Raw genomic sequence first — 14,539 nt, 5'->3', positions numbered from 1 at the left:
TACAGGAGGGAATAAGGCATGAAAGATGACGGTAGCTGTAATAAGACAATGTAGCTATCAAAGCTAATGGTGTGCACAGCTTCATGCCTCCAGATCACTCCCTGAGATCATTTACATTTTCATTTTAAATATCAGTTGTCTTCACTTGTACCTTAATGAGTTGTTATCAACCAGCTATTTTTTGGTAGGTATCAAGGTACCAGCAGGCTTTGGGAAAGTATTTGAAAGGGAAAATGATATATCTGTCTAGACTAATATGGATGTAGTGTTTAAAGCTTTGGTGAGAGGCAGAAGGAAGCAAAAATGATGCTAGCGAAAGAAATAGGGAGAGGACATTGGTTTTAGCTGCAGACACTTTTGAAGTACTTTGTTTCTTCTGGGGTGGGAAAAAAAGGTGAGACTGTGGTAGAGAAGCAAAGATGGAGGTGAGGGGCAAGGTAGAACAGGGTGTTCCTGTTGCACTGATTGAGATGATGAGGCTGAGAGAGGAACCGAAGAGGGGCCAAGAGAGAGGGAAGACCAAAACTGAGAGTCTGACTTGTGGCAGGAAAGGCTGAGAAAAGGATGGAGTGGGGGGGATGAGTCATATGGAAAGCTTGAGGGGATGAAGCAAGGCTGCAGAGGAGGCCTTGAGATTGTTGAACTTGCCAAAGTATGTACTGTCACAGTGATCTGCCCCTGTCATAAGAGGTCTAGTGAGGGATAGCGGGGTTTGGCTCTCTGGGATTAAAGGCATTGCGAGAACTATGAAGGGGAATACACGGCCACACTGTGCCTTAAAGCTTAACTTGAAGCTATTCACTTCCCCTAAATACTAAGATTGATCAGAAGGAGAAAATCCTTTCAGAAAAGTTAGGTAAAATTAAAAATCATCATAAGTCTAACTGCTGCCCMGTGTTCATTGCAGTACTCTGAAACAAATTTTATTTTCACTAAAATTCATGGATCTCCTGCAGGAATGAATTGTCTCATTCTTTAAATGGTCTCCAGACTCAGTGCCAAGATTATATGCTCTGCACTTGGTACCTACTCCAGCAATGGGAAACAAAAAAATGTTCTCTTCACATCAGTGCTGTTGACATCACTGGAGTTAGTGCAGATAAAGAGGATGAGTCTAGCTGCTTTGCCTACCATTTAATAATGCTTCTTTTTTATATTTCTTTAGGGAGATGTTGTCAGATTGTTTCATGCAGAGCAAGAGAAGTTTCTGACCTGTGATGAATATGAGAAGAAACAACATATTTTCCTTCGTACTACGTTGCGTCAATCAGCCACTTCTGCAACAAGTTCTAAAGCACTGTGGGAAATAGAGGTTTTTTTTTTTTTTCTTCCCTTTTTATCAATATTTCAGGACTGGAAGGCCAGGGTTCAGTAAAAATACTTTACTACAACATGAATCATTCATAGCCTCTTGATATCATCATACACCTCCTTGTAACTATTATTATTTTATGAAGCAGTTTGTGTAGGATGAACACTGAGAAGATGCTTTGCTGCTGTGAACACGTGTGGAGAGAGGATGTTTTCTTACTAAATTTAGCTGCACTGAAATGACAATGGGTCAAATTCAGACTTGACGTAAATGGTGCAATTTTATCAGAGCAACTGAATGACACTCATGTATCCTGAGTTCTGATTGTTTATATTTGGCTTCTTCTGCAATATAGAAAATTGAAACTGATGACGACTGACAGGAAATCTCACAAATGTGATTGAGTTCATTCTTCTGCAGGAGGGCACATAAATGCATTTAAAGTTAGGTTGAATAAGGGTGTCTTTGCTGAATGGGAGTGATTTTCAGAAGATATCTAGCAGATGTACTTTGATTAATTGAGAAACATTGGAAACCGGTATGTCGGAAAACCTTGCCATTATAGTAGTGTAACTCCTACACTCAAAAGTTCTTAGACTTTGAGCAAATGGTGCTTTTAAAACAAGAGCTCCTCACTCAGGCAAATGGCTGATTTTTCCCTGAGTAAGGACTATATTTAGTATGCAGAGTATATTGCACTTCTAGCTATTTGACTTTACCCCATAGAAGAGAGAGGTACTGCTAGGTTTGAAGGTAGCAAATAAATTACAGGTCAGCTAAGGGCAAAAAAAAAAATCCCTGGATATTTCAAGTGAGATGGGAACATTTAATCACTTGAAAGGAAATTTATCAAAAGGCCCCCAGCGTTGTCAAAAATGAAGTTGGTATAGCAGTGAAACAAAGTAACAAGGTTTAAGTTCTACTTAAAAGTAGTGCCTGTGTATGTGTAGAGCAGCTACATTTACTTTGCTGAGCTCCAGATACACAGCAGGGCAATTTAAGGCAAAATTTGGCTCATCATGTTTGCAATAAGTAGATTAATGAAAATATGGAAAGTAATTGGAGGCATATTTCCTGGCACCCAGCAAAAAGTAAATGTAAATAGTTGTCATCTATGATGGGCTTAGTGTGAGCGCAGAATTCCTCTCTGTGGTAGACTGTTTGTAATTGTGCAATTTACATATTTTTATTTGGAATATTGGCAACAGTAGCTATAGCATGATTACTCTTTCAGTATAATTAAGAGAACAGTAGTTTGGATGAGCTGTAAGAATTGTCAGTGATCTGTGTATGATCTTGAGGACTTCCAGTATGATTAAAAATCTGTATTTCTTCTTTTAGGTTGTCCATCATGACCCTTGCCGGGGAGGGGCAGGGCAGTGGAATAGCTTGTTTAGATTTAAGCACTTGGCAACTGGAAACTACTTAGCTGCAGAGGTAAGAACGTAAATTAAAGAAGTGGTTGTGTGCTGTCTAACAAAGTACCATACACGTTCTGCTAATTCAGAGCTGCCGTAGTAAGCAGGTCTACAACATAGGTCCCTCAAAAGATCCCATGTCAGCTCTGAATGGGGAGGACTGGATGTGCAGTGCTGTGTCATGCTGTATTGATGCATCCAATGATTGCAAGGTAAGTTTTCTGAACTACAGGGCACTAGTAGGTGAGTTCAAGACAACATCAAAACTGAGTTTCAACTCTGCTGCTGAATCTTGAATCTGTTGCTTGTTGTCATGGCACCAGGGCAAACACCACTGTCACATATCCACTATATTTAGATTTAAAATCCTTGGATTCATTTGTTTCTCTTCTTTGTTCTTGATTTTTGGAGTTTTGTTGTGATCAGTCAAATATTCTTTTTTGCTGGCCCAGGCAGCCGTATACAGATTAAAGGTTTTAGAATGGAACTGAACATATGGTAATCATTGAGCCTGATGAGAGAAGTCAGTGTGCAGACACTAGAATGGATACTCTAGACTGCTCTAATTCAGGTGCTGTAATTCCTTTTTTTCCCCACAGACTCTAGACTTCCTTAAAAAATAATTTTATAATGCTGATTTCAGTGTTTTGATATATGCCAGCCAGCATGTGGCCTAAGGCATCTTTATGTTCCATAAAAGCTTGGAAAGGATGAACTTGTCATATACTAATGTCATGACTTTTGGTGGCATGCTTGTGCATTATGATTAGGACTGGTTGAAGTGTTCTGCTGTTACACTCTTGACTAAAAAATGGAACAAAAAATTGTTTGAGGAAATCTTTGCCCCTTTTGGGGAACACGGGATCCAGGAGGAGGAGAAGAGAGGTCTTACAACTTGTCTAGTTGTTATCTGGTACTTTATGTTAAGGTAAAATGGTGGTGTTACTCCCCAGAAGAGCAGCTTATTATCTTTTAAGATGCCTAATTGTCCTTAAAAATAAAATAGGGCTCTTGACAAGCTGGAAGAGAGCAGGTAACGCCAGGTTTCTGAAATAGGAGAGCCTTGGATTTTTCCATGGTTACAGGAAGCAGTGGGCTTTTTAAGTCAAGTCTATTCTGTACTAGGTCTCTTTGTGTCCGAGTTGTATCAATGGAATGAAAAGTAGTTTTTCTTCCACTAATCTAGTTAAGTCTGTGCAGGATTCCCACTTTGGCGTATGCTTGCAAGCATGAATGTGAAAACTTACAACTACAAGAACCAGTTATAAATCAGTATGTATTAGGGAATCCCTGAAAAAATACTTGCTCTATTATAACCCAATAGAGTTAAGTTATAGCAATACAACTTTTGTGTGGAGACAAGGCCTTGTATCCCAAGAGTGCTACTTTCACTTCCCAGCTCCTGTCACAGCCTGCACTGATTTCAGAGTAAGAGTAAGCAGAGGCTATCAAGCCTATACTTATTTCTAATTGTGTCAAAATATAAACAGTGGATCTCCAGAACAGATACTGATCTTATTTTCCATCTAAGACTGACTGTAATTTGTGATTTTTTTTTTTTCTTGAGTTTTGTGTGTGTAATAATTCACAGTATAAGTCAGAATTCTAATAGGCCTGAAATCCCTGTCTGAGTGAATGAAGAGCATCATCTCTTTAAAGCCAATGGGTCAACATGCCTTTACTGTTCTGCTCCACACTGCTGTGTTTATAGTGTAGCAATACTTTGACTTGTCTGAAGCCACCTGCCTTTATTGTGGTAGCTAATATTGGCTAATATTAGCTAATTTTCAAGTGGCAACCAGTACTCTCACCTAAGAGACAGCCCCGTTGTGCTCTGCTTACACTGAGATGCTTCTGCTAGAAAGATATTACTTAGACTAGTTAGACTAGTGGAGGGTCAGGAAAGGCATTTTTTTTTCCACTCTACCCTCTCAATGCTCAAGCATGCTGACTGACTGACTGTTGAGCTTCCCTTTCCTGTTACGCCTCATGGCTCAGGGATTTTCAGGAGAAAAATCTTCAGGTGAAGAGGGGTCACACTTCACTGAATGCTGAAACTGAGCTTAGGACCATTCTACCTCTGGAAAGGAAATCCCCATCAGGAAGACTTTAAATATGGAGAATACAACTGGCACATTACCGTAAAAGCTGGAGAAGCATTTGGGTTGAACAGAGGTTATATTCTGTGACAGTAGAGTGGCATTAGCTACTGTATCTATGAAGTGTAAAATACCTGCTGGTGGAGATATTAAAGGTAATGCTGGAATAAAAACCTGTGAACTGTATTTTTCACAGTTCACATGTCAGGCACAACACACCAGCCAGACATCCATGTCAAAGATTTATGAACAGGCAGGCAGACTCCTAATGTGTGTGAGCTAACTTTAAATCAGTTGCTCAAAGCTTACTGAACATTTGTCTGTACTCTTGCAGCACAGGAAGATTACTCATGGCATTGATTGTCAACAGCGTCACACATTGCCATGACTTGATTTTGTGTAAGCCGCCATGATAAAGATATCTAGAGTGGAATAATAAGTACAAACAAAAAAAAGGAATTCATGAATCTCTCAAACATTCTGTTGTTGGCTAATGATACAATTTCTGTCACAGCTGAGCTATTATAAATCAGGATTAATCACTTCTTATAACTGTCCTTTTCTTACTACATCCTTCTCTACATTAGCTTGATGTGCACCATGCAGGCTTTTGCAGTGGAAACTTGAATGGGTCAGATCTCACACAACAAGCAGATGTGTCCATCAACTGGGTGTTTCCTTTCTCTTCTTTGCAGCTAGACTTGTACCTTGTGTGTAAGCAGCGCTGTGCCTTCCCTTTTTCTCTGTGACTCCCTTTGCCAGATGTAGCTGGTCAGTGTGATTTGCGACTAGGAGAGTCTGGTGGAGCGAAGCCACTGCAGCTTGTTAAGGCTAGGGGTTGATCCAGGGACCAAGGAGGTTCAAGGCACTTGCTCCAGAGAATTCAGGGATTTCAAAGTAAGAAATTTACAGTTGGTTCAGTGAAAATCCTAAACGTATTACAATAAGTAAGTTTAAACAAAAAAGTGTGGCAACACAGTAATTCAATAAACAAGACTTATAGATCAGTACTTGTAAGTCTGATACTTACAAACTTGAGAGAAGGAGGTCAGAACTTCTAAGTCCTAAATTCCAGGTTCCTAAAAGTCATAATCAGTTGTCCAGCTTTAGTTACTTTTCAAAGACTGAGATCCTTTGCCACCTCTGACTTCTCACACGGTCTCACCTAATACCATTTCCTTTGATTCTCTTTCCACCTGCATTACTTAGGCTGATTTCATTAATATGCTTTGAAGTTCCTTAAGACCTGCTAATACTGTAAAGCAACCTAGAGCCGAACAGACTCTGGGCTGAGGGTTAGCCACCTTGAAGGACCCCTTGCTAAAGGAGACCCGGTGGAAGATATTTGCTAATTACACGTAGCTACACTGTTTCTCTCCTGCCAGAATGCACACCCAGGGGCATGATCTGACACTTCAGATGCACCTGTGCTCTCAGCCCATTACTCAAGACACAGAAAGGATGTGCTGAAGAAAGAGTTTCATGTTTGGTGGTAAGATTTGAGACATCTGGGATCTGGGTAGGTGGTAATGTCTCCTAAGTGTCCAGCATTTGGAAACCTGAAGCCATTGGCTCAGACATTCCCAAAATGTTGAAATCATAAAAAGGTGCAACTGAACCAAATTCTCAGCTGGAAAATTGGAAGGTGAAATTTTCTTCTGCTTCTGCTTTAGAGACAGTGGGAGTTCTGCTGTTAATGTCAGAAGGGCTTGATTTCACCTGAAAAAGCTGAGCCAGATCCTTAGCTGGAGATTTAGACACTAAGCCTCCAGCTAAGATCCAGGCTGCTGAGTTTTATTCTGATCTTCACAGAGTCAGCAGTCTTTTAGAAAAAGTTCTGTAACAGATGCTTTTTTTAGCCTTGGTTACAGCAAAATGACCCAAGTTATTTTGAAGTTTTATATTTATAGAGGGGTTGTAAGGTTAGGTGAAAATTGAATGCTTCAAAGTAACAAGAACTTTGCCTGCTTTTTTTTTTTTTTTTTAAAGTCTTTTCAGTGTATGTACCTATGTAGAAAGCACCCAAATCTGTCACTCTGTGTGGGAGCCAGCTGTAATCAACTGAACAGCCTTTCAGATGCTGCAGGTTGGGACCACACAGCTGTGCCTTTCTCATGACCACACCTAACCTTTTCAATATTCTAATCACTAGGATAAAAGTCTCTTTGAACTGAATGTCAGCTTATTGATTGTGCTAAGCCAGAACATGCACATTTAATATTGTTCTCCATGTGTGTACCAGCTCCAGGCCTGTGATTACTAAACTGGATAATCTATACTCAAACTATTAACACTTGCTGTATGAGGATGTTAAACAGAAAAATGTGTGCCTGTGCATACATGTAGGCCCACACAAGAAATGCAGGGTGAGGCTGTCCTTTTGTTTTTAGCTTCTCAGGTGAGATGAATATTGCTAAAATAATCACAAAATGCTTGTACAAGTATCAAATCATGTGCTATTTTCAGATATTCCAGTAGACAATAGATAAACCACAGTATATTGCTGGTGAAACACTGTGAACATGTATGTAATCATAAGACAGTACAGAAATTGTAACGTGATAGTTCTGTTTTATTTAGTTGAACAGGCTAGCATTATTAGATACCTTGGGAAGCCATGGCAGTAAATCTGGTAAAGTAACTGTGTCTTTAACACTGAATTACTTATACTCTAAATGAATTAAGATGATGCAGATAAGATGGCAGCCTTAATGTTTAACTTTTATGTTTCTATAAAATTGTAGCTAGAAGCACGTGGTTAAATTACTACTATATCTCCCGAGAAAGTGCATAGAGTACCTGTGTTTGTGGTGTATTGCTATAATGTTGAGCTGTCTCAGGGGAGACTGAGTCTTCAGTATGTAAGGGTCAGTGCAAACTCAGTGTAAAAGGTATCCTGTGCCCTGACGTTCTTCTAGACAAAAGAGAAAAGACTGAAAACAGGGTGGCCAGTGCAAGAGTGAAGCAGTAAGCTCAGAAGCATTGGCAGAACCAAGCATACTTTTTCTGACTTGTAGCATGCTTCGTCCACTAAAGCAAATTGTTGCTCATGTGAAGAATGTCATTCAGTAAAGCTCTTGGGCATATCCTTGTCTTTGAAGTCAGTGGAACATCCCATTTCCTCTGGGATTAAGGGTGTTTCAGATACTGAACTGATGTGTCTGGACTTCCTCTAACAGTTTTCACTTGTGCAGCCACCCCTGGGTGACTTTGGCCACTGTGGGACTGAAGTTTCTGCAATAGCCAGAGTTCTTTCAACTGTTACGTGTGAATTTACATTGTATAGGACATATTTACATTGTATAGTCTTGTATAGGACAATTGGGCTGGAGAGCTCTTTAGCACGTATTCTGGTGATGGACAAATCACAGAGATAAGCCTGGCCCACCTTTTGTCACCTTGGGCAGAAGTAGCAATCTCATGTGCATCCCAGATGCATGTTCCTATGGAAAACCCCACTGATTTTCTAAGTCAGGGTTTGCTTTTCTGTGTCCTGCACAGGGTTTGAGCCGTAAAATGGATCAGCTTTAGTCAGAGTTTAGTTCTAAACTCTCTTGTTAAAATCCTACAGAAACACATTTTCAGCATTGGGGGTTATTTTAGCACTAGTCACTCAACCCAGTTGATTTTAAAGGTAGGAATGATGTAAGCCAGTTGGCCTGCCAAGTACAGGGTTACATGCACATGAGATGAGATGACAATTATATGAATATTCTAAACTCTGAAGAGGAAGTCCAGTCCAAACCACTGAGGCTGTAGTTCAGTAATAAGAGCACTTCAGCGACAGTGCAGCCTTGCAGAAACGTCATGTTTCCGCAGGTGTTTGATTGCGCCCCCCGATGCAATGTGCTGTCTCTGGGGTCTTGCTGGCGGCAGGCTCTGGGCAGAGGGAAGGAGGGCAACCAGGTTGCTGAGCTAAGGCACAGGACACAGGTGGCTGAGGTAGGGCAGCAGGGACTGCTGAAGCCAGCATCAAGGGCGTTGCCTTGTTGGCCTGTGAGCTGGGTTTCCCTCTTGTGGTCTAAACTACTTTCTGAGAACCCTTGATTCAAGGATTGAAGGGTCAGTAAAAGTTCTTCATAGTCCTGTTGTCTTTCCTGAGTGATTTCTTCCTATATTATCTCACTCTGCTGCTTTGTCAAAATTATCTAAGTTTCTTTCAGGAGAAGTTTATGTATGTCATTTGCTTACAGATTAAATTGAGAACTGCTGTAAATATTGTTTTATACTCTGTAGTGAGACTCTCGGTGTTAAAAAAAAAAAAAAAAAAAAAGATGTTAGCATGCCATATGATATATGTCATTGTAGTACTCATTTATCCAGGTGGACAGAGCCAAACTGTTTCTAATATAACTAATCCTGATGTAATAATTGCTAGATTTGTATCATGGGGAAGTTGGCCAAATGCACGTTCAAATTAATATTGATTAGAAAATAATCCTCTCCTGTCTTCCCAATAGGACTAATAAAGAAGTGGAACTCACTGCTACAAGATTTTGAGAACAGTATATCGCGGGATTTGAAGAAAGATTACATGTTTGTATGAGTAATAGCATCCTCAGCATTAGCTAAGATGAAAAAGCATAAAGGGGAAATCGTTTTTTTAAGCTTGAGGCCATAAACCAGCATTAACACTTTGAAGCCCTGAAGAAACTTTGCCTGTAGTTTTATGGTCATTTTTGCTTGCACCTTCTTAAACTGCTCTGGGAAATAGGATGCTGCACAGGCAATTTTTTAAGAGTACTCAGAGGAGAATGTAGGCTATAGTTTAGGCTTTTTGAAATCCATTTTTTGGGTGCAGGAGATTGGACTACTGGCTGAGAGTCTGGGAAGCAAAAAGGACTACTGTTTGCCAGTGGTATTTTTTCAGGATGGCATGGAAGTAGGCCTTTTGATACTATGATGAAAGGCATTGCAGAAAAGTTTGTCCATCCATTGGTTACACAGCTAATGCAGAGGAGGAGAGCGCAGCAGTAAATTCTGTGTGGTTCCTTCTGCCTTGAGAAACAGTAAGGCAAATAACTGGCTAAAAGTGGCGATGTTTAACCAAGCTGTGCAGGTACCTTGTGCTTAAGAACAGCAGTCTGCAAATGGGAGAAGGTACCAGGAGATGGCAGCATCCACCAAGGCCTTTGTGCATCTGCTCGCCTTGCCTCTTGGGATCATGATCACACATTTAGTTTCATGGTACTGTGGGACCTCATTATCTGGAGATTGCTACAAAATCTTCTGTTTGGGTTGTTTTTACCAGTGTCTTTGTTAAATGTTAATGTAGCATTCCGATAGTTTGTATCTGTTGGGCTCTGCGATTAAAGGGTCTTGTAAGAAAAAGGCCTGCCAGGGTGACAGGGTGAATTCAGCACTGTGAGCCTCATAAATATTTTTCACTGCCTCACAGGAGGAGTGTGGTTTTGTTTTAAAGCTCTATAAGGAGTGAAGGATAATTTACAGTTGTGTGTGAAAAGATGGAAGAGATCCAGAGACTAAAGGAGGAGGAGAACGGATTACTGATTTACAGAGCCAGTCTGACCTGTTCCCCAGACCTGGGTACAGCTTTTTAAAGGGACAGAATTAGAAGCAGTTTAATTTGCAGAGCTATCTTTTCAGGGCTGGATTTTCAGAGGTTTCTATGAACCTTGAGAATGCAGCTAAATTTCATGACCTGACTCCTCTTGACTTAGGTTGAAGTTAGGAACAGCATTAGCATCCGTCAGTGTGCAAATACTTGTAAAAACCTGGACCTCGCAGGGAGAATTTTTCCCCCCAGCCAACTGGTGTTGTGGCAATGATCTGTGAGCCAGTGTTCTGCTAGGCTTTTTCAATCCAGTCCGAGGTTGGCTGCATTTCAGCAGTGTTTATATACATATGTGCTTTAGGAGGAAAGGAAGTGTGAAGACATAAACACAGCATTTATTGTTATGTAGTTGTTACAACAACTGCTTCTGTTATTAAAAATACAAAGTGCGCTGTTATTGCTTTTTGCTGCATTCCAAGACAGCAAATGTGGATGTGTGATGTGTTCTCTAATGCATTATATTTGCTTATTATTTAAAGATTCCTTGAGAACTTTTTATTAAATTATATTTATGCCACTTTTTATTGATTTTTTGATGCGTGATGGAGATTTAGAAGGCTACCTTGGCTTTTTTTTTTCTTTACTGTAGAAATTTCAGGAATGTGTAATTCAATCACCCCTAGTTATTTCTGTGAGGACCTCTGAAAGGCATATGGGATATTAATGCCTAGATTGTAACCTTTGGGGAGATGAGCATGCTTTTTCAGATAGGACATGCTGCCATGGGGCCACTGAGGCTCATACTGAGGCTATGGGCCAGTATTCAGGTTAGACTAAGGGATCTCTTAGATACTTTTCTTCCTTTTCTTTTCCTCTGCAGAATGGGATTTGGTCATGTGGGGCTGAGCACCAGGCATTGGTCAGGGTCTCTGCCCTTCATCACAGCAGAAGCACAGGGATTTCCCAGATACCAGATGCCTAAATGAGAGTTGCCTGTTCAGGCAGCTCTCAGTGTATGCCACTGGTGTGAGACCTTTAAATCAATGTTGATTTAGGCATAGCAAAGCACTGGCCTGTCATTGCTTATACAGCAGCTCAAAATGCCATCGAGGTGACCTGTCTTTTCTTCTTATGGCAAGGGTGAATAATTGGACAGGATGGTGTCAGAGCTGATTCTCATTCCAGTTTTTGGCTAACAGATGGTTCACGCATACCAGGGAATTCCGTGCAAGCTGTCTGTGTCCACTTAACTCTGCTTGTGCAGCACAGGGAGGACCTGAGGCAGACAAAAGGATCCAGTGCTCTGTCTGCTCCCTGGAAGCTGCTCTGATCTGCTAAGACAGGGTGTGCAAACAAAATGGCAGCAAACTACAATCCTGGGGGAAAAAAAAAACTTTTAAGATTTTTTTAACTTTCCTCAGGTGATGATTATCAGGAATTTTGTGCCAGATGCTGTGGCAGTATTGAATGGGGTTTATCTAGGTAGCATCACAGCCAGTCTTTCTCCAGCAAGTTAATAGGATGGCAAAAGTCCTTTGAATACCACTGAAGTCTTTGAAAGCGTGCAAAAGTCCTTTGGATTTATTGAAAGCTAATCAGTATGCCATTAACAAAGAACAAAGCAAGCCTAATGAAGATGAAAGATTTGAGAAGTTTTTTTTTTTTGTGGTGGCTTTTTTTTCCCTAAACACTTGTCCCTGTTGATTGGGTACAGTGTGTTAACAGGCTGGTTATCAAATGAACTGGAAACTGTTTTTGTGTGTTGAATTACCTCCTTTCATTCTTCATCTATCAAGGTTTTCTTCTTAAATGCTGGTTTTAACCCAGTCGTTAAAATGCTCGTTTAGCTAAAATTTGGCAATCTAATTCTTTCCATAAAGAGATTCTTTAAATGTCCTTTACCTAGTCAACAAAATTTGATTAAAATCAGCATGGGTATTTTTTTCCCCCAAACTCTTCTCTCATCTTCATAATTAAGAAAATGTCCAAAAATAGCCCTTTGGGTGCTCTGCATGCATCCTTCTTCTAGGAAAGCAGCATTCATTATAAATGTGAATTTCCAAGCTGTTTGTTCACGATATGGACTGAGATTTATAATTCAATTGCTGGACTGTAAAGCATGTCTTACTATGTGAAGATGCAAAAAAACTCCCACAAAATCACGAATAATGTAGTAGTGAGAAGTTGTTCCGTTCAGTAGTGGAACCTCAGCTTCTACCTATGCGAGGTGAAGTCTTATGTGCAGAAAACTTAAGATATATCATTTACTGCATTTAATGATCAGTGGAGATTATGGATCCTGGGTCTTCTGGCACTTGGTCTAGGAGAATACCTCTCAGGATTAACAGGGCACTTACCTTTTCTGAGCACCAGCTACCAGCAGTAACACACAAATGCACGTAGATGGAAGTTGCATCTTCCTACTATGCAGACTCTGCAGGAGGATGATCACACAGTGAGGGCACTAGGCAATAATTTGATTCCTGGCTCTTCCACAGCCTTCCTAATAATTTTCCCCCCAAGTGGTTAAAGACATCCGTACCTCAGTTTTTCACCTATAAAAGCTGTTTTTTGTTATGTGTTTGTCACAGATGCTCTCTGCTGGTGTCTTGTGGTGCTCCCACAGTACAAGTATATTGGTGTATATGTATGCATTCATACATCTACTGTTTTTATGTGTCACCATGTACAAAGACTGAACCTGAAATCAATCTAAGAGACACCAGTTTTGATACACTGTGGGGCCACCTGCAGCGCTGACCTTGACCTTCAAGTTGTTGCAGATATCCTGTGTAGATCACAAGCTGGAAATTTTGTTTCTTACAAAAGCGTGCAAGTATTTGCTAGTCCTGTGTAGATTTAAAAGAATGTATTACCTTCTCTATAGGTGCAAATCTTTCTATAAATGCCAAAGTAGTCAATTAGCTTTTTGATTAAGGTGGTGGGGGCCTTCTCATGCCATTGATGCTCCTTGACTGCTGACTTCAGTTTGCTAGGCAGCCTCCAAGCTCTTTTCCCCACTAGATTCAGAGTTCCTAGTGAATTGAAGTCCCATATACTTCTGTGAACTATACTGTACAAATCGCATTTGCAGTTACAATGATACTAACCTGTAGATACAGCCTTAGGATGAGAAAAACTCATGCAGCACCTATGTCAGTGTGAGCTGTGTGTGCATGCATGTAAAATCAAAATGTCTTCCATGGCGTTGTGAAGGAAAAGGTAGCGTGGTAATATCATTTTCTGAAGTGTAGGGGAAGTGTAGGCTAGAAGATGTGTACAGTTGAGTCTGGGCTGGCCTGTGTAAGCAAATGAAGAGATCAAATATCTGTGGTGTAATAAATCATTGCTATTTGAGCTGTGAATGCTGATTACCTTTTCACCTGCAAAATCCCCATAGAAGAACTGGCCTTTTATATGACAGTGGGGTGAATGAAGAGCACGTGTACCAAGAGTTACACTGGCCCAGCTAATCAGTGGTAACCTTCAGGCAACAGTGACTCCATTGCTTTTTGCCATGTGGTCATTTCACCACTTCACTGCATGCAAATTCCCCTTCACTCTTCATTAGTTACTCTCTAATGCAGTCTGCAGTACCTGATGTAGACTGTACCTCCCTTAATGCCATGCAGTGATTGCTCTTTACTCAGGTGGTTAGGTTGGGTGGTTTTACGTAATGGACTAGTGTTGGGATACTATGGTGAGTCTCATGAGCTTGCCATATAATGAAATGAGTTTCAAGGTCTTTGTTATTATTTAGCTTTCATCAATGAGGAGGCTGAACTATTGTTGTGTGATGCTTTTTCTCTGCTGTACAGGAAAAGGTAAAAAATGTCCATACCTAAGTTTGTTGACAAACAAGCAGTGGAGGCTTAGGATGTCTGAGTTTTTCTGTGCAGGAAAATAAGCTGTTGGAAATATACTTCAAAAAATCCCACATAATGAGGCTATTACAATGATGATTTATGCAATCACACTTACATGAGTGCTGCAGTTCACAATGCATCATGTTCTTACTGTATATTGACTGCATGCACCTTCCAGTGGTGTTTCATGTACATATAAGTATTGTATTTCAGCTGCAGTTCTGTAACACTGCAATTGCAACAAGTCCAATGACCAAAAAGCCTGAAGACTGCTAAGCTTATATAGGACTTGTTTTAAGACAGCATTCTTATTTATGTTCTAAACACCT

At 40.4% G+C, this 14,539-nt stretch overlaps 1 protein-coding gene across 2 annotated transcripts in view; it reads left to right on the top strand.

Annotated features, from left to right (window-relative positions):
- ITPR2 (inositol 1,4,5-trisphosphate receptor type 2) overlaps window positions 1–14,539 on the top strand; it is a 278,104-nt gene that overhangs the window by 59,405 nt on the left and 204,160 nt on the right. For both annotated transcript variants that reach the window (XM_026066890.1, XM_026066889.1), the window contains exons 8-9: window positions 1,166–1,312; window positions 2,654–2,749. In XM_026066890.1, coding sequence (XP_025922675.1) covers window positions 1,166–1,312; window positions 2,654–2,749 — 243 coding nt within the window. The remainder of the gene's footprint in view (window positions 1–1,165; window positions 1,313–2,653; window positions 2,750–14,539) is intronic.

The sequence above is a fragment of the Apteryx rowi genome, unplaced genomic scaffold, assembly GCF_003343035.1.
Source record: "Apteryx rowi isolate R43461 unplaced genomic scaffold, aptRow1 scaffold_25, whole genome shotgun sequence".
Lineage (NCBI taxonomy): Eukaryota > Metazoa > Chordata > Aves > Apterygiformes > Apterygidae > Apteryx > Apteryx rowi.
This window is presented reverse-complemented; position numbering and strand designations above follow the sequence as displayed.